General features: G+C 43.5%; 1 protein-coding gene across 3 annotated transcripts; it reads left to right on the forward strand.

Moving 5' to 3' along the window:
• The first annotated feature begins 686 nt into the window (after positions 1-686).
• On the forward strand, positions 687-17,886 carry MPG (N-methylpurine DNA glycosylase). 3 transcript variants are annotated; one of them, XM_061474072.1, is made up of 5 exons: positions 687-774; positions 2,363-2,510; positions 7,675-7,900; positions 11,296-11,500; positions 17,372-17,886. In XM_061474072.1, the coding sequence occupies exons 2-5, from the start codon at positions 2,479-2,481 to the stop codon at positions 17,788-17,790; spliced, it is 882 nt and encodes a 293-aa protein (XP_061330056.1). In that variant the 5' UTR covers positions 687-774; positions 2,363-2,478; the 3' UTR covers positions 17,791-17,886. The 3 variants fall into 3 exon arrangements, with proteins under 3 accessions (XP_061330056.1, XP_061330058.1, XP_061330057.1); XM_061474073.1 differs by lacking the exon at positions 687-774 and adding an exon at positions 6,908-7,052 and having other exon boundaries at positions 2,372-2,510; XM_061474074.1 differs by lacking the exon at positions 2,363-2,510 and having other exon boundaries at positions 722-774.
• Positions 17,887-18,305: the final 419 nt, after the last annotated feature.

Below are 18,305 nucleotides of genomic sequence, written 5' to 3' on the forward strand. Positions count from 1 at the left end.
ATTCATGAATGGGGTAGACACCAAGTGCTCCTTCCTTGCATTGCTGGCTTCTGGCTGGCACTGTCCTCGCTGCCGTTAATCAGTATTTTATTATACTAACGGGAATAAATCCATCAGACTTTCACTTGTACCCTTCGTGCAAACACTTGTTTATGAATCAACAGCCCTAACTGCATGTCTCCACAAAGTTGCAGAGAAAATGGTATTCTGGCCCCGTTTCGACCACATGCTCCATCTGGTTACAAGCTGAAGCCAAGTTCTTTTTCCACAGGCCAGACACTTCTTACTCAGGGAACTGAGGGAATAATTAATGCAACTTTCTGTAAAGCCAGCTTGTGACCATTCGTATTCACCCGAATCCATATTCACCCCTTTATTTTTCTGAGTAGGATTAATAGGAAACATCACGGAGTGCGAGGGTGGATGCTGAAAACCAGAGTTCAAACACGCCGTACAGATTTCTGTGGTCCAGAAATCGAGCGCCACAATGCGCGCTCGGAGGAAAGGCTGTAAATCACTTTGATTGCGGACCATCGCCATCTACAGCTGAGGTGTCAGGTCAAAACCAATCTTCACTCCCAACAGCCGCAGCAAACCTCCATCGACGCCCCTCCACCCTCGGGCCCGCCTCCCCGCACGCCGCGCCAGACACGCCCCACACGACAGCTCCCGCCTTCCGCCGAGCTTCCGGAGAAGGCCCGCCTGCTGCCGTTACAGGCCGCGGCCGGCCGAGGTGGGGAAGCGGCCGGCAGCAGGGTGGGGAGGCCCCGGCAGGTGCGTGTCCGGGGGGCCGGGCCTGGGCGGGCTGAGGTGAGGCGGCTCCGGCTGCTGACGGGGGGCTCCGGGCCTTGCGCCCGCCGCTCTCGGGAAGGCCGGACCCTGTTCCCCGCCGCCGCGCTGCAGCTCGGCGGCCTGGCTCCCGTTAAAAACACGAGGTGCTGTTCTGCTTAATAGTGATGTACTTGTGGGCTGCACGTAGTGCCACCATAACCGGGTTTGCATACAAAGGTTTCACTGCAAAATTCGTAAGTGCTTCCCGTGGATCTATCCGGAAGAGCTGTTAGGGATCTTGCATTGCCTTTGTAGCTATCGGTACTACTTACTGCTGTGGTACACACCTGTGTATGGGAATGACCCCTTCTAACACTGTAAACCCATACATTTTATGTATGTTGTGAGCTAAAGATACTACAAAGACTATGCAATCAATGCTAAGGGAAAGGTAATACCCCCGTTTTCTGAATACATTTCAGGTGTGGGGGCTGAAGGCTGTGATCACCTGGGTAGATAAGGTGTATAAATACAGTTGGAGTGAGGTTGCGCTGTGTCCTGCTCGCTCTTGTGTCTCCTGCAGAGAGCTTCCTTTGCTGTTTTTGTATGTGATTAAGTAAAGAGATGATGAAATTGGTAATACATGCTCTAGAGATTTTTGGGAAAGAGTTTGGTCACAGTTGAGTGCTCTAAGAGCAGCTGCTTTACAGATGTGTAACAGAAGTGGTACAGTTTGGGCCCTATACGGAGGAAGAATACCCAGTCCACAGAAATGTGCTGCAAACCTGTTCTAAAAACCCAAGTCTTTTCTAAATAAGATGGCCGGGTTAGAAATAAGGCTCTTACGGCATAACAGGAGCACCTTTGTGCTCTGCTGGTTCAAATCAGCGTCTGACTCAGATTTTCACAGCCTCTACAGCCATCAGCAATTTGATGGTTTCCTGGAAGCATCTGTTTATAGAGGAGACTTTTGCTTTTGTTCCTCTGAAGTGTTCTGTCTCACTTGCCATTAGCAAATTATTGTTACATATAGTGTATTAGGCAAAGCTGTGTGGGAAATTATCCTCTCCTCTGATGCTTCTTTGTTTATACAGGGTCTGAAGGCTTTGTTCTAGTGTTCTAATGTTCCTGGTGGACATTACATCAGTTATTTCTCTTTGCCTGCATTTACACTTGTATTTCTGCAGACCATCGTCTGTTGAAGCTCTGATCCAGTGTTCTGTTTTCTTCCTGTAACTGTTTCATGGTGTCCGGTAATGCAATGCAAGTGGACACCAATACTTTGTTAACAGGCGTATACTGTATAGATTAATCCTGAATTGCTAAATGTAGGATAAGCCTTCCCTCTACAAGCAAGAGACTTTCTCACTAAGGAGAGAGGCTCATAGGATGTGCATTGAGTCAGTCCCAATTTAATCGCCTTGAGCAACACCTTAGCTGTTAGGAGCCCGTCTCATGACTGATTACAAATTGTGGCTGGGATTCCCCCCACGTTTTTTTTAGGAGCACTCAGGTTCTTTGTGCAGAGCTTGAGTACTGAGGCCTTTCCTTGAGTACCTTGGCCTGAAATTAGCTGTTCTTTAAGTTAAAGACTTCTCATTGGACTTCACACAGTCCTTTGTACAACTGCATGTGGAGCAGTTTATTTCTCTGAGCCTAGGGCTGACTTCTCAGGTAGAGGTGTGAGAACCCTCTGCTTCAGTGCTTATGGAGGGAGCAACTCCAGGATCCTTTTTCAGGTAAATCTTTATGTCTTTGCTGTTTATGTTTTTCTTCTTAGTCTTTAAGTTACTGGTACTTCAACAGGAACTCTCTTTGTGGCTCTTGTTCAGATGTATGAGCGTGAGTCACAGGTTTTCCTTCTTTTCAATGAAGGCTTTGGTGAAACATCTTTGGTCATTGAGTCAAACCCCCATGCCAAAACTAAATTATTTCTCATGCAATATTAAGATTTGAGGAAGGAATGCGTTTTATAGGGTCGTTGTTTAAGATGGGTACCTAAGACTGGAGTCCAACTAGTTCTTTGTCCGCTTATATAGCTCTTTCAGAATCTTCTACAAACCAGGAGTGTCCTCACTGCCATCACAGAGGTAGGGAAGAATACAGCTTAAGAGCTCTTGAATGATTAGCTCAATACACACAATGTACATTGCTACAAATAATGTAGCTATAAAGACAAAACCCGAACTGCAGATGTTTTTGAGTCTATATGTCCATTTCCTGATCAGTGTTTGTGGCTTCTCTAAATGCTGCCTTGGTTAAATGCTGGCTTGATTAACTCAAATCTCAGGAGGCTGAGCTAGCTAACATCCATTAGTGTTTTATTTGTTTTCATTTAATATGCATGTTTGGCAGTCAGTTAAAAATAGCAGCTAAAATGTTGGTGGGGGGAAACAGAACAAAAGAAAATTATTTAAGAGAATCAACCAAAATGGAGCATAATTTTGCTGTGAAGGCTTTTTTTCATGACTTTCCATCACTCTCCTTCATTGTTATCTTCTTTGTTCTTTACAAAAGAAAGGGTAAGATTCATTCCAGAAAGCTCAAGATGTCCAGCAGGCAGTAGGAGCGAGGACTGGAATTGGAAGGACGTCTTGCAGGAAATTACATCTCCAGTATGTACAAGCTTTACAGTACTTGTACTTACAAGCACTCAGTAAGGTGAATAAAAGCATTATTTTTGTCACACTTTTGAGATATTAGTAGAATTGCACATAGTGTCCACGTCTGTCGGGGGAGAGATTGACTTAGTATTTATGGTTATGGTATATTAGCTCCTACCTGCACTCTTTTTTTTAAGTTGTTGTTTTTTTTTGCCTGCTTCTCCAGCACTCCACACTCTTTTTCCAGGACTGAACTTACTTCTGGTTACTAATAGGTTAGACTAGACAGGAAAGGTGGCTGGAAATCCTTTTTGCTGAGAATTCAGGGATCTGGCTTAAAATGAAATGTCTGTGTAAGAGGTTATGGAATTAATAGACAATGGAGAGGAAGAAGTTGCCAAAGCAGATGAAGCCTTTAGGGAAAGTGATGCTAATGATGGTCTCAGCAGCTGATGTATCCCTACTTTTTAAAGAGTTCTAGGGGATATCTGTGGACTGCAGACCTAGACATTTGAATTAGTAGAAAATACAGCAAGGTAAAAGTATTGGACAGCTGCATAAATACTGTATGGTGGGAGAAAAGCCAGTGTGGCTTTTGTAATGGAAAGCCATGCCGTAAATGTCTCAATAAGCATGTTGAGAGGTCTGGCTTACAGTCTGTACTCAGATTGCAGGAAGCTTTTAAGCAGGAGCCCTCACCTGAGCAGCCCTTGACATAATAAGGGAGTTCCCTGTCATGAACAGTTGGTGCAAAGATAGGAAAGAGGATGTGAGCTGGCTTTACATTATTTAAGGTGGAACAGGGCTGAGGAAGATGAATTGCAAATGTAAACTGATTCATGTGGGTGGAGAGCAGTCCTGATTTCACACACAAAATGAGTGAGGTTTTTGAGCCATAATGACTAATTCTGTGAAGCTTTCTTCGTCGATAAAGTCTCCGTTTGATAGTTTTACACAGGCTCAGGGAAGACTGCATAAGCTCACAAAGTACACAGGGACTGCCTGGTTCAGAGGGTCCTGGTTGAGAGATGTGGAGGATGTGTTGGGGAAGCACTGCGTGCTTATTTTGTTGTTCCATCAGCTACCAATTCTGACCTGTGCTGGAGAGCAGGATAGAGAGGCGTCCTTTGGTCTGACCCAGCATTGACCATTCATACATTCACATGTATAATCTGTACAACTGGGAATTACTATGAGGAATTGCCTCTCCAGAACTGGCAACGTGTTCTGATGCATATTTCTGCATCATGCTATCAGGAGATATATGTGTGTGAGGAAAACTTCCCATCTGCAGGTATCTGGACCTGTGAGCCAAAAGTACATGCAAATTACAGGTGGGATTTTTTTTTTTCTTGCCACCTTTTAGTGAAAGCTCATTAAGTACATAAGGAAACACCTACAAATGCAGTCTTACTAGAAGCATTAAAGAAGCCTGTGTAGACTCTGTGCCTTGACTACAGGGTGTATCTGCTGCTGAGTTGCATTTTACATGGATTTTCAGTGTCTCTCTGATTCTGGCTTTCAGGGTCCCTGAACACTTGCCTTGGACTACCCCAGCAGTCCTGAACACTTCAGGCACTGTGCAGACATATTCAGCTCTTTATCTGCCTTTTCTGACTTCCATACTTCTTTTTGTGCACGTGCACACACATGTGCTTATCAACTTGTATCTAGTTTGGTTACAACAGGATTAGTAAAAAGCGATTAAACCCACACCTGGTTCCTGTTTGAGGCATAGAAATAGAATTTGTTTACTGTCCAAGCAAGAAAATCTAGATAGAAATGAAGTTGCAGAGTTTTGTCTGTGGATTTCCACATGAAGAGATCATGTTTCTTGCTTCCCAAATACATGAGGCTTAGGCACCTTACATGTACTGTCTTCTACAGCATGCTTTTTCATAGGTGAGAAGGATTTGTATATACAAGAAGCATCCTTTTTAGAAAGTGTGGATAGGCTTTGAGGCATAGAGTTTTATGTTTCATATTTTGGTATGAACAAGCAGGGAGACAAAGGGTAGACTGTTCTTTTTCTACTGCAGTCCCCTTATTCCATGTTTTTGCTTTTAAAGCAGTCATGTATGTGACCCATTTCTCATGACTATAAGGAAGTTTCCTACTGCTCTTTCTGATGAGAGTTGAAGATGCTGAGATCTGTCTAGGATCAGCCTATGGCAATGAAATCACAGGTACCCTAAGGCTGCCAGTATAACATTTACATGAGAGCACCTGCAGCTTTTAAGAATTACTTAATTGGAAGTGCAGTCGGTGCCAGGAAACTCGGGTCCGGTTTCTGATATCACATTCCATAAGAGCACAAATTACCAAATGAGTTAATGCTTCACTCAAATTGGCCGTGTTTTCAGCATGTCTTTATGTGCAGCTGATGAACTGGAAGTTCTAGTTAATACTGTCAGAGAAGTCTGGGGGTACTGTCTTCAGTGTGAAGGATTCCCTTGAATGGATCTTTTAGAGGGTCAGTCTGATACAGAGCAGTGTTCCTCCTCCATCCCTGCCTTCCTGAAACCTTTTTTCCTATTTGCAACCTTTTTTCCTATTTGCATCCTTTTTCCTAGGCAGGGCTCTAGTTTGTGAAGGCCACCAGGCAATTCTGTCTGAGGCAGGCTGGTGACTTAGGACAAAACCTTTAAGAATTCCCACCAGGTGAAAGCACAGTTCAGAGCAGAATACCTGGCACAGAGCTGGCCATTCTATGGCAAGTCTCTGACATCACTGAATTACTGCAGTAAAGAAACAGGCGTTTAGAAAAAAACATGCCATCTCTCTGCCAGTCGTGCCTGTGTGATTGGGGGTTTTTGCTGCCTATTTTTATATGTTTATGTCTGGATTCTTCTGAAGTGAAGTGTAACACTGTTAAGGAATTGGCACTGGGGATCCTGAGTGTAGCAATGCTGCCTTGGTTTTTCAAGGAAAGTATCGCTGGTGGAGCTTTCTTTGTGAAAAACATCAGAACAAGATAAAGATTGGTTTTGATGGTGAAAGTTTTTGTAATAATTTTTAAAAGTTGATGATCTGGTGAAAAATGAGTGCTAACAGCTATGTAACTATGTATATACTTCCCTTGCAGGTTCGGCTGTATGTAGCATTCTTTCTCCATTTCTAATTACGTATGATGTTCAACCTTTACTTTTTCCCATATATCTACATGTGGTTGAATTTCAGAACTGATGAGGCATCTTCAAAAACCTGGTGTCTTTGTATTCTCTTGTAAGAGTCACTTTCCAAATCTAGTGCCAATGGGGGAATTCTAAAAGTTTGGTTTCAGCTTTTTTGTGTATTCTGTATAGGAAAACTGCATTCCCTATTGTTTCCATAACCTTGTATATAAGAAAAGTAAAGAGCATCTCCAGCAACACCCGAGCTGTGAGATGATCTTTTGCTAGACAAGTAGAAAACTGCAAATTGTTCTTGAGTTTGAGCTAATGAGGCACTGTTTGTATCATCTCCAGCTCCAAAATCATAGTCTGTTTCAGAGTACTTTATACAGTGAATAAATGTTTGTTCCTGTTCAACAGGTATAAAGACTGTGGCACAGAAAAAGAAACATTAACTTTTTGAAGCTTGCATAGTAAATTGGTGACAAACCTAGAAGAACAATTGCAGGTTACGTGGTTTCCTCAACACACTGTTGACTGAAACAGACTACTCTTCGTCTTTCTGGTAGGCTGAATTTAAAGCTTAATTTCTGTTTGTGGAGATTCTAACAGAGACATTTCTACAGCATGATAAACAAGTTTGTCACCGTGACTGTGAATAGGGTATCTCCCAGTTCAAATGTTCTGTGTCCTGTGGAGTTTTAGATTCTACTTCAGCTACGTTATTGCTTAAAATGATTGACATATGATTTTGTGGACTTCGTAGGTCTGCACAATTTTTGAGGTTGTTGTTTCCTATTTTTTTTGCTGTTTAACAGATTACATTAGTTGTAGGTAAAAAGTACTTAGTATTGCTTCATCCTTGTTTTCAGTTTCTGAATTTCCTAACCTAACAGTTAGCCAACTTATTTTTATTGCTAAGAGGAACAGAGTTGCTTTTTATCTGCAGTCCTTCAAAGATGAATACTCAAACAGCAGTCTTCTGTTTGCTTATCAGCAGATCCCAATATTTGCCTAGCCTGATGTAGACACAGCTAAATCTGTCACCTGCTTCTGTAGTTTCCCTAGGTTGTCCAATGAGCTATAGCTTTCTGATGCATTGCTGTGGAGAGATGTGTAAAAATAAGTTTGTGGAAATGAGTTACTTTTAAATAAGCTTTATATTCTTTATTATATCAATTTTCTAGAACTATGCCAAGGAAACGAAAGCTGTTGGCTCAGTTAAGTGCTCTCCAAAGTGACTCCAGCTTCCCTTCCTTTGATGCCCTGGGGAACCTGAACGCTAAACCTGATGGTGATTCTTCTCCAAAAAGCAGCAAATATTTTGCAGCAGAGAAAAAAAATTCTTCTCATGTAGAAGCAGATTTTTTCAACCAGCCCTGTATTAGCCTGGCCAAGTCCTTTCTGGGACAGGTAAGACACCAACGCTGGGATTACTGTACTGGAGCATGTGCTAGCTAATAACTTAGTGTAACAGGATAAAATTCTTTTTTTGTCATTTGACTCCAAGACTTTGCTACTTTAGGAATACAGCTCTCATTCCTTCTCTTGTTAAATGCAGTGGAATTTAAAGACTAGTAGCCCAGTCTATTTTGAATGGAATCAGAGGAGTAATTTTACAGGTTTCATTTACTGTTGCATTTCAAAATTAGTTTCTGTGGATTTTTTCTCCCTTTTTTTCTGGTTTGCTGAAATATACCTTGCTGTTTATGGTTTGAAGGTTGTTTCAGGCCCATTATTTTCCTTTCAAGTATTCCTTTATTTGTTTTTGGCTCTTGCTTAGCTCAGCGTAAAGTAATGCTCTGCAATCAGCAACATCTCCTTCTCTGCCTCCCTTTTATTATCTTGTGATGCTAATAGCATGGCAGGTCCTCAGCCTTCCTTGACCAGTATCCACTGTCATAGTGTACTTGAGTATTTCATTCTTATCTGCAAGTTCAGCAGACTGCTTGGTACTTTCTTTCCTGCTGCCCTGTATGCTTTGAAAGTTGTCTGTCATACTACTGGCTTTCATTTCTGCTGTTCTGAGTAGCTCGGCATTGTCAGTACACATGGTGAGGTTTCTGATGATCACTTCTCTGAGGTTATTACAACCATGTGAGGCAGCACAGGCCTGAGCATGGAGATGTTTAGGACTCTACAGTCCCACAGTTAAACAATCTTCACTCCAAAACCTGTTGTTCCTATCTTCTCTTTCTGAGTTTTAAAGACATTACTGGTTCATGAAAGGACCTTCTCCCTTATCCCATTCTAGAAGCTTTGAGGAATCTCTGAACTTGTTGAAAGCCTTTGGAAATGAGAGCAGGGGAGATGAAACATCTCTCTTCTGCTTAACGAGTCCTTCAAAAAACTCTCCCACTCTTTCCATGGGAGGGAACTCCTCCAGTGTTTTCCCTGCAAAATGTTCCAGTATGGGACTTCCTAAATACAATTGCAAAACGTGTTTTTAGTTTCACTGCTCTGGTCTTATCTTCTCTTGAGTCTTTTCTTTTTTTTTGTACCTTTATTGTTGGTAGTGTGAACAGCCCCTCAGGGTTCTCATTGGTTTACACAGCTCTAGGAATTTGTTCCACAAACTGTTGGGTTTGGCCTCTCTTGCTGTGTCTAGCGCTTTATTTTATTTTCTAAGGATATTGTCTTGCTTGTAATTGATGCCTTTGCTCTGCTTTTTAACCCTGCTGGGTTCTTTTGGTCTGTCTTAACCTCTCTCTGATACGTCATGTGTGTTTGCTATCTTTATAGACATCCTGCTAGAGGTTTGCCTTTCCAGCTTTGACCTTTGGCTGCCTCTTCCAAGTTCTTCCTAACAAGTTTCCTCACTTTATGTAATTTCCCCTTTCTGCTGGTAAGCAGAACTCTGACAGATTATTTTTGGACCTTGATGCTTGTGGAAGGACACTGAACTTCATGGTCATGACAAAAGTTGTTTTCAGGGATAAGTCTTTGGGAAAGACTTTGCATTTTACTCTGGATAAGTTTGAGAGCTTAGTCTTCTTTTGTGAGATGCCCAATTGCTCACTCTGCAAAGCATCTGATGCTGTCTGAAAAACCATCATTTGTGTCCTGTCCTACTGTGATATTTACTTGGTCTATATGAGGATACCTGAATCTCCCAATACTGGTGCATTTTTTGTTGTCTTAATGACTCTGACAACCTTATGACATGCAGTTACCCTGGGCAGATATTTTAGTGCTAATTCTGTAATTTTTCCTATTAAGGCCTAGAATTACATGCCAGGCAATTTCTATCTTAATTTTAGATTTTCTTAAAGTATAACCCCCAGTCTCCCATGACCGATTCTATTCTCTCATTTTCTTAGAGTTCAAACAGTAATGGTATTTTAGTGTTTTAATTTGTTATCTTAATTTACCAAATTTTGAGGTGTCTGATATAGTAATATTGCTTAACCTTAAATGTGATACTTCAGTTCTTGGGAACAAAAAAAAACAAACCAAAGCGTACATGCAGTAAATGGCCTCTCAAAACAAACTGTCATAACAGCAAGATACATCCTCAGTGCGAAATAAAAGCCTCTATAAAATAGTTTACTGTGAAGTATTGTGAATGATCACCATTCTTTAACTGTGAATATTTGGTGTGTCTGAAGACTCGGGGAAATGCCTGAATGCTTTCAAAATCGTAACTTAACCACTGTATTTCATCACAGTGAAAGAGCAGTGTGGCCACATGGGTGTGCTTTTGGCATGTTTACAGGCAATTGCAAAACACCAGTGCGTTTTTCATAAAAATAATAAACTGATTATTTTCGACAATATGAGAAGCACTGCAGGGAAATGGTGAGAGACCAGAGTGGCAACATTTGAGACTGACTGCTGGAGCATTCATACTGGATCTGGTCAGTAATTGCATTAGCAATCCAGCACAAACATCTGTTAGGAATTGAGCTTTGTTTCTTGAAAGTAATTTTTTTCAATGGCTGGTTTTCCAATATGGAAGTGCTGAATGTAGTAGAATGAAACTGATAGCTGTTGCCTAAATTAGACTATACTGCAGAATTTCTGAAACACGAATAAAATAAGTTTAGAAATCAGGTCAAACCGCAAAAACCTTTGTATGAAGTTTAGTGATTGTTTTCTTTTTACAGAGAATATTCTCAGTGTCGCAGTTTTTACCCTCCATCTGCTTTGTTTTATTTAAGGAGGTACCAGCAGCAAGGAACACACTGTAATAACAAGGATCTGTTGTTGTCTGCCTGAAGCCAATTCCCAGCTCTCCCGCACTGCCTCTCTCCGCGGTGCAGAAAATACAGAAATAGCATCAGTACTCACTCTGGTCGTGATTATCTCTGTGGTTAGGGAGTAGGACTTGTTTGAACCATCTCTGTGGAGAGAGACTATCTAATCATAGCAGTTATTTAATTGTGCTACTCTCATGTTTCTCCTGATCTAAAGAATACATTCATGATGCTTCAAGATTGATATTGGTGGTGCTTTTTTGCCTTAAACCTGGTGGATTGCGGTGGAGAATAGAGAAAATAACCAAAATAACCACAAATCAACTCTGTGGGCTTTACTGTATATAGGATTATAAACTGATTTTTTATGATACTGCCACATCTAGACACTCCAGGCATTTCACGGAGTTAATGACAGGTAGGAACTTCTTGTACTGGGCTGTGGCCTGGCCAGCAGAAGCTGTTAGCTTACAGACTGAGCTGCTTGCTGGAGAGGAGAGGATGCAGTACTATCAAGTCCTTTTTTTCCAGTTTCTTTGTTTCCCCAGCTTGTGGGCTCTGGTTATTTTGCACAGAGGGTTGCTAACTGATGCACTCTGACCTCTCTTTCAGATTTTAGTTCGCAAACTTCCTGATGGCAGAGAACTCTGGGGGAGGATTGTTGAAACAGAAGCTTATCTGGGTGGGGAAGATGAAGCTTCCCACTCGAAAGGTGGGAAGCAGACTCAACGAAATGCAGCAATGTTCATGAAGCCAGGAACTCTGTACGTGTATCAGATCTATGGGATTCATTTCTGTGTGAACGTTTCCAGTCAAGGTAAGTTGAGGCTGAAAGAGTTTTAATACCTACAGCATAGGGTTGATATTTCAAGCTACATCTGCCATGTTGCTGTCACTTGTGAGCTCCCTATGGGCTCTGTGAACTCAGGGACTTGCTGTCATCTTCTTCCCTTAGGACCTGGGTTTTGCTGTTGGGAACAGTACATAACTGTGGACAGACAGTGTATTAACTTTGGATATTACAAGCAGGGCCCATCTCCAGCTGCACAGCAACTAGCATGGTAGGGTTTTGGTCCCAGCTGTGAGTTGTTCAGGCCCAGAAAGACAGGAAGGTCTGGAGAAGAATCCTGATAGGATGGAGCTTTCAGTTTCAGTGACCTGGACTGCTGCCTCAATTGGGTGGTTCAGTGACCTCTGTTCCTTGAAAGTGGTGATGCAGAATTTGAAGTCTTAATGACAGCCTAAATCTTGGTGTCATCATGATAAGAAACTCTTCTGTCTCCTACATTCATCTTCAGAAGATGGGGAAAACAAAGAGGTCTGAGATGTCCTAAGCTTAAACAAAAAGTCAGTATAGGAGCATTTTAGCTGCTTTGTTGTTTCTTTAAACAAAAAATCAAAATACCCAGACTGTTACAGAATCTTCCATCTTTTATTATTCTCAATATAATCAACCCCTAATCAAATTATTTTAGAAATTACTGAGACTCTCTCCTTCCTCAGCCTCTTTTAACATTCAAGTGTTACTTCTAAAACTTGGGGTTTTTTTCTTTCCTGTAAGAATGACAGTGTTTGCCTTGCAGCAAAGTTACTCATTAATGGGATGCTGTAAAACAGCAGCAGGTATTTCTTAGATAAAAACTCATTTTGTTAGGAAAAAAATTCAACAGTAATTTCTTTTGTTTTTTGCCATTTCAGAGATACAGCTTAAGAAAACCCACTGCTCATGTGTTCCAAAGTGGAAAGCAAATGTTGTAACTGTGACCGTTAATCCTCAGGTTTTGGCCTTTGGACAGGAGCCAAGCAGAAACACAGGGCCAGGTTACAGTGTGGGGGAAGAGCTTGTCTTCCTAAATGGAGGTCTGGAGTCTGGTGAATGAACACATGTGGGTTTCATTACATTGTCCCTGCCAAATCTGTTCAGATAATGAAAGCAGAATGGTTTGTTATTCAGGATGGGTCTCTTAGTACTTGAAATACTAGGGATAATAATTTTTATTAAAAAAAAAAGATGCTTAGCCCTTGAATTCTAAAAAAAATTATTTGAAATTTATACTCTGGGAATTTTTCTCTTACATACCTGTGTTTAGCTTTCTAGCAAATCAGTTAGAACTCGCTGTTGTGATGGATCTAGTTGGGACTTTTTTGTTATAAACTTATTCTCCATTAGCCTGCCATACACACAGCTATGTTGACACCAAGCACAGCTGTCACTACCAGCTTTGTCAGGAACACACTGAGGTAAACAGCATGGCTGTGCGTGTTGTCTGTCACAGATGCATCTACATAAGCAGGATATACTCCTTCAGTGTATTTGTCCATGTGCAGATGTGTTGAGAGAAAGAATCTGGGGAGGAATCGTACACAAGATGCTTTTCTCACCTTAGTATAGGTGGAGAAGAAGCCTGTCCTGTCATTTAGTCTGAGGAGTTTGTCTTTTGCGGTGGCACTTATGCACGTGGGTCAAAGTGAAAAGCACTTAATTCTTTGGATATGGGACAGATCTTGGAAACTTTGTTTCTGGCTTTGGCTGTGCACAAAACACATGGAAACACTGGCAAAACCAAAAAACCTTGTTGTGGCATAGCTTGGTCCTTAGTAGCGCAGATCATGCTCTTATAGCAAGAATTCCCTAGGAATGCTGTGAAAACCTGAGTGACTGACCAGGAAACTATAAAAGGAACATGAACATGGTATTTCTGAAGGTGTCACTTTGGAAAGACACAAATTACTGAGAGAGCACTAAATGCTTTTCCTTTTCAAAGGGTGCATCTCCAGTGAAGTCCCAGAGCTGCATCACTCTTTTCTTGGATTTTGGCTGTGCAAAGTTGCAGACCACCAGGAGTTAAACAATGAACATGGAATGGTTGCATCTATTCCCATGTATTGTCTTCTGCCTCCTGTGATCTACTAGGATGTTTCATATTTTCCCCTCAACTGTCCAAGCTGAAGGGTTTTACTCAGTTATTCTGTCCTTAGGCTTTTGCTCCAAAGCCAGTCCATAACTTTAATCGTGGTTTCCTGTCCCTGAATCTCTTCCAGTTCTGTTTATAGGTTTCTGTAGATGGAAGGGTGGAGCAGAGCAAGTCTAGACATGCACATATAACAGCAGAGCAACTTGCTTTATACAAGTAGTTGGGGTTTACATCTGGGAATACTGTATGGCATTGCCACAGCAAAGTGTAGTGAAGAGCGGAGAAGAAAAGGTCTTGGGGGTTTCCTGATGTTATCATACACACAAATTGACCCTGTCTTAACCCATTTCAGTTTTCACCTGGATGCATATTAGCAAAGTTCATATTGAATGACGTGAGAATTAGGGGAAAACCTGAGGTTGATTTCAGGAGAAATCAGTTACAGAGATTTTCCGAATGGATCTTGAAAGATGTTTCTGTTTGGCCATCAGGTGGCTTGCATCAAAATACTCATGCAGTTGTACATCGATTTTTAACAAAGCATGGATTTCTGGAGACGGTTGGAGCAAGCACAGAGATTTAACTGAGATCTAGGATGGGTTGAGGTGGTTTAGTAAAGTTAGCACTGAGTAATAATCACAAACAACTTCTCAGCTGGCTTAGATTAATCTAGTTTGAAGTGTAGGCAAGTGCTTTTGCTGCTTAAATTACAGGATCCTTGTGGGAGGAAGGCAAGCAATTCAGAGAACAAGTATAACCTCATCAGTACTGGCAGTGACTGCTGTGCTGCTGCTTCTCAGACTCTTGAGTGACCATGGAGCTGATCTGGAGCTGCCAGCTTAATGGAAGCAGCTGCCCTTTGGCTGGACAGAGATCAGAGTGCTGCGCTGTCCCTGGTGTCTGTGCCTACCTTCTTGGAACAGACACTGCACAGGGCAGTCCCAGACACATGCTGCTGGGACCAGGCAAGCAGCATGAATTGGACTGCTGCAGCAGACTTTTGTTTTAAAAACAGTTTAACACTGCCTTTAGTCATTACGGTCTTTGATCAGCTCAGGATCTGAGGCCTATATAACAGTCTGACTTTGCTGTGATTTGTTTCTCTGGAATCTGCCAAGGTGTGCATTTTGCTGCCAGATCTGAATGAACAGCTTGTGAAATCAAGATCCCCGTGATGCTTTACCCTGGCCCAGTGTCACACTGCATGGTCTTCCCCCTGTCTTGCAGATCTTAGACTAGGAATTTGAAGGAAGTGTTTTGGGAGCAGCGAGAGTCAGATGGGTGGAGACAAAACTTTCTTCCCTTCAGTGGCCAGAAGTTGTTTCCAAGAATGGGAGCTGGAGCCAGTCCAGGGAAGCAGCATTAAGCCGTGCTGTGGGGGTGTGGGACTTCCCTCCTATTGGTTTATGATTTCTAGCTGCTCAGGGAGAGAATTTGCCTCAGCATTGTTGTTAGAGCCCAGCTTTTAGCTCTGAATGCTACTCATTATATGGAGTGACTCTTCAGCATGGGTGGTAGATACTCTGCCTCTCTGGACTGGCACTGCTGCTGATAGCATGTCAGTGGCCGGCCGTATCTGTGTCAGGCAGATGCTGAAGCCAGATAACCCCTGAGAGCAAACTGCTGCAGGCTGTGGGAGGGAGAGTGGCAGCTGAAGCATTCTGGCAGGCAGGAGTTGAGTCGGAAGGAAGCTGCTCTTTGGTAGTTAAAATAAAACTTCTGATGTGCAGATATGCTCAGAAGGACCCAAACATGAGCCTGGGGGTGTGGGGACAGATGGGGGAAGAAGGCAGTAGCTCATCATGGCATCCCTGCACTCATCTGCTGTCTCCACATCTACCCAAAGCTCTTGTGGTGTTGCTGTCACATTTGGGGACTGCTGGCTCTGGGCAGAGCATGGTGTCTGTGTTGCAAATAGAGACTGCAAAAACTATCTGGTGGAAATGCAGAGACAGAAATGCTGCGTATCCCCTGCCGGGGCTCTGGGAGCACCTGCAGTTTCTCTGAGTGCTTGTCTCTCTTCACGTGAACTCCCAAGGCCGCAGTTCAATTCAAGTGTAACCACGGTTTCCACTTGCATTTGTGAGGGATGAAAGCAAGTACAGTAATTAAAGGATTGCTCAGAATCCCACAGTTGTTCCTGGCAAGTGAGGCAGCATCCTGATGCGAAGGATGTTTCTTTATGCATGGATGAAAAGCAGAATTAGGACAGGGAGCATGTTCTTAAAAATCTAAAGTGACCTTTGAGCTCTAAATCACTATAGAACAGGGAAGCAGCTTTTGGCTGCCAGATTAGCATCAATCCCCTTCCTCAGAGAAGGGAGTGCCTGGGAACAAATTGCTGACAGCTGTTGGAAAGAAGTCTGTTGATTTCACTGAGATGTACTGAGGGCAGCGGGGGCTTGGAGCAGGTTTGGGGCAATAGACACACCTCACAAAGCCAGGAATCAGGTCCTCAGTCGATAGGCTCAGTTGGGAGCCCAGAAGGGTAATTTAGTGTGGGAGATGTACAAAACATGAAGGATTCTGGTTTTGGAAATCACAGTCCTTAAGATCTGTCAGTGCCTACAAAAAAAAAAGCTCTTGCCAGGCCTGAGTACATCTCCAGATGTTTGAGACTGGAGAGGGGATTGTTCAGAGCAGCATCATGGAGCTGGCAGGAGTGCTGCGGGTGGCCCCAGCACAAGCGGTGCTGTGTGGAGCAGTGCTCAGGCCGCTGCGCCAGCTGCTCTCCTCGCCCACTCCAGGTCATGAGAAGACCTTCCCCGATGTCCAGTGGAAAATACCAAGGAAGTACTTATGTCCCACTTAGACTGGAGATGCTTATCGCAGGGGAATGGCTGTGCTCAGAGCTGCATGTTTCCTTCACTGTCACCAAAATCAGGGAGGGCAGCTGGTAGGGGCTGGAGTTTCCTAAGACTCCTGATAGGGCAGCAAACCACCTTTGAGAAGAGAACCTGTCAGTTTTCTTCACTTCTTGTCACAGAAAGGGCTTCTCTGCTGAAGTGATGCTTTCAGAGCCATGCATCCCACAGCCAGACTCTGCAGCCCCATCCTGCCACAAGTTCCCATCTTGCAAGAGCTTCCTTGGCACAGGGATTCGGCTTGCTCTTAGTCATGGCTATGCAGTTACCCAAAGCCACGGTCATCCCTCCATGAGGATGTCTGAATTGGGAACACCTGCAGCGAGGGCATGCACATACAGGGGCTGCTCCCAGTGCCTGCAGCTCCTTCACAGGTTTCTCTTTGTCCAGTCTATCTCTGCAACCTGCCTCTTTCTGCTGGCAGCATCCAGACCTGTTCCCCTCTCCTTTTTTAGTGGAGTTCTTGTAATCAGAGTTTATTATAAATCCACTGGGTCTGGGAGCGGCTTTGGATAGCTATGCCAAAAGTGAACCATATGTGTATTTTTCCTGAACATTGTGCTGACATAAGAAACACCTCTTGCCCTCTGGCAAGCCTTGGAGCAGCAGCTAAACTTAGTAACGTCGAGAAGTGGGGTTGGGGAAGAGCAAGTCAGCACTCACGAGAGCTATGGGAACTGGACATTCAGAAGAGGGAAGGGAGAGCACTGACACCAGAGCCTGGTGCTTCATGCGAAGCTGCCCAATGGAAGGACAGACCCTGTGGTTGGTTTTGTGCTGCAGGCAGTTCCTTGCTCCATCAGGCTGAGCTGTGGGCTCAAGAGCTGAAGTGCTCCTGCTGCCTGTGGCGCTGAAAGCTGAGATGTTCTTAACAACCCTGTACTGACACATGGTTCTTGTTCCACACAGGGGAAGGGGCTGCAGTATTGCTTCGCTCTTTGGAACCTCTGCAGGGATTAGATGCGATGAGAGAGATGCGCAGTGCTTCAAGGAAAGGACCCACAAAGCTGCTGAAGGACTGGCAGCTGTGTAATGGGCCCTCCAAGCTCTGCCAGGCATTTGGGATTGATAAGACTTTTGACCAAAGAGACCTGACACAAGATGCTGCCATCTGGATGATACCTGGACCTGACCTACCAGGGGAGCAGGATGTGGTAGCCACAACAAGGATTGGTATTGGCAACAGGGGAGAGTGGACACAGAAACCCCTCAGGTTTTATTTACGAGGAAACAGATTTGTGAGTGTTGTAGACAAGAAAACTGAGAGAGAGATGGCAGCAATGGGACAGCTTTCTTGTCTTGCAAGTGTGCCACCAAGCAGGACTTGAGCTGTGCTCTGTATTACAGCTGTGTTGTGGCAGCAGCTATGGCAGACAGAGCGACCTGGAGGTTTTTAAACAATAAATGTACTTCATTACAATGAATGGGGCAAGGTGGAATTTTATGTGTGGGGCAGGCTGGCCTATGTCTGCCAGCCAGAACTGAGGTTGGTTTGGGACGTCGAAGGCCACTTTCTCTTGTGCCAATTAACTGCTTAATTAAGGTGGATGAGTGGCAGAAGAGCTGGGAGGAGAGGAGGTAAAGGAGGAATCTTACTGTTGTCTACAGCTACCTAGTGAGAGGGTGTAGAGAAGACAGAGCCAGGCTTTTGTCAGACAGGATGAAGGGCAATGGGCACAAGCCTGAAAACAGGAAATTCTCGTTAGCTGTATGGAAAAAATTTTCACCATGAGAGTGGGCAAACACTGGAACAGGGGCCCAGAGGAGCTGTGGGACATTTGAACCTCCACCAGACAAGCTCCTGAGTGACCTGACCTAACACATTTTCTTTGAGCAGAGTTTT

This window comes from Pezoporus flaviventris, unplaced genomic scaffold, assembly GCF_033815535.1.
Source record: "Pezoporus flaviventris isolate CSIRO_AGI_PZ_B2104156 unplaced genomic scaffold, CSIRO_AGI_Pfla_v1 ptg000078l, whole genome shotgun sequence".
In the NCBI taxonomy this organism is placed as follows: domain Eukaryota; kingdom Metazoa; phylum Chordata; class Aves; order Psittaciformes; family Psittacidae; genus Pezoporus; species Pezoporus flaviventris.

What these genes read in the sequence shown, in the direction of transcription:
- MPG (XM_061474072.1), top strand. Translation starts at nt 2,479, where the DNA reads ATGGAGGGAGCAACTCCAGGATCCTTTTTCAG. An exon ending in ACTCCAGGATCCTTTTTCAG is followed by an intron (nt 2,511 to 7,674) that starts GTAAATCTTTAT and finishes TCAATTTTCTAG; the next exon opens with AACTATGCCAAGGAAACGAA. An exon ending in TGTGAACGTTTCCAGTCAAG is followed by an intron (nt 11,501 to 17,371) that starts GTAAGTTGAGGC and finishes TGTTCCACACAG; the next exon opens with GGGAAGGGGCTGCAGTATTG.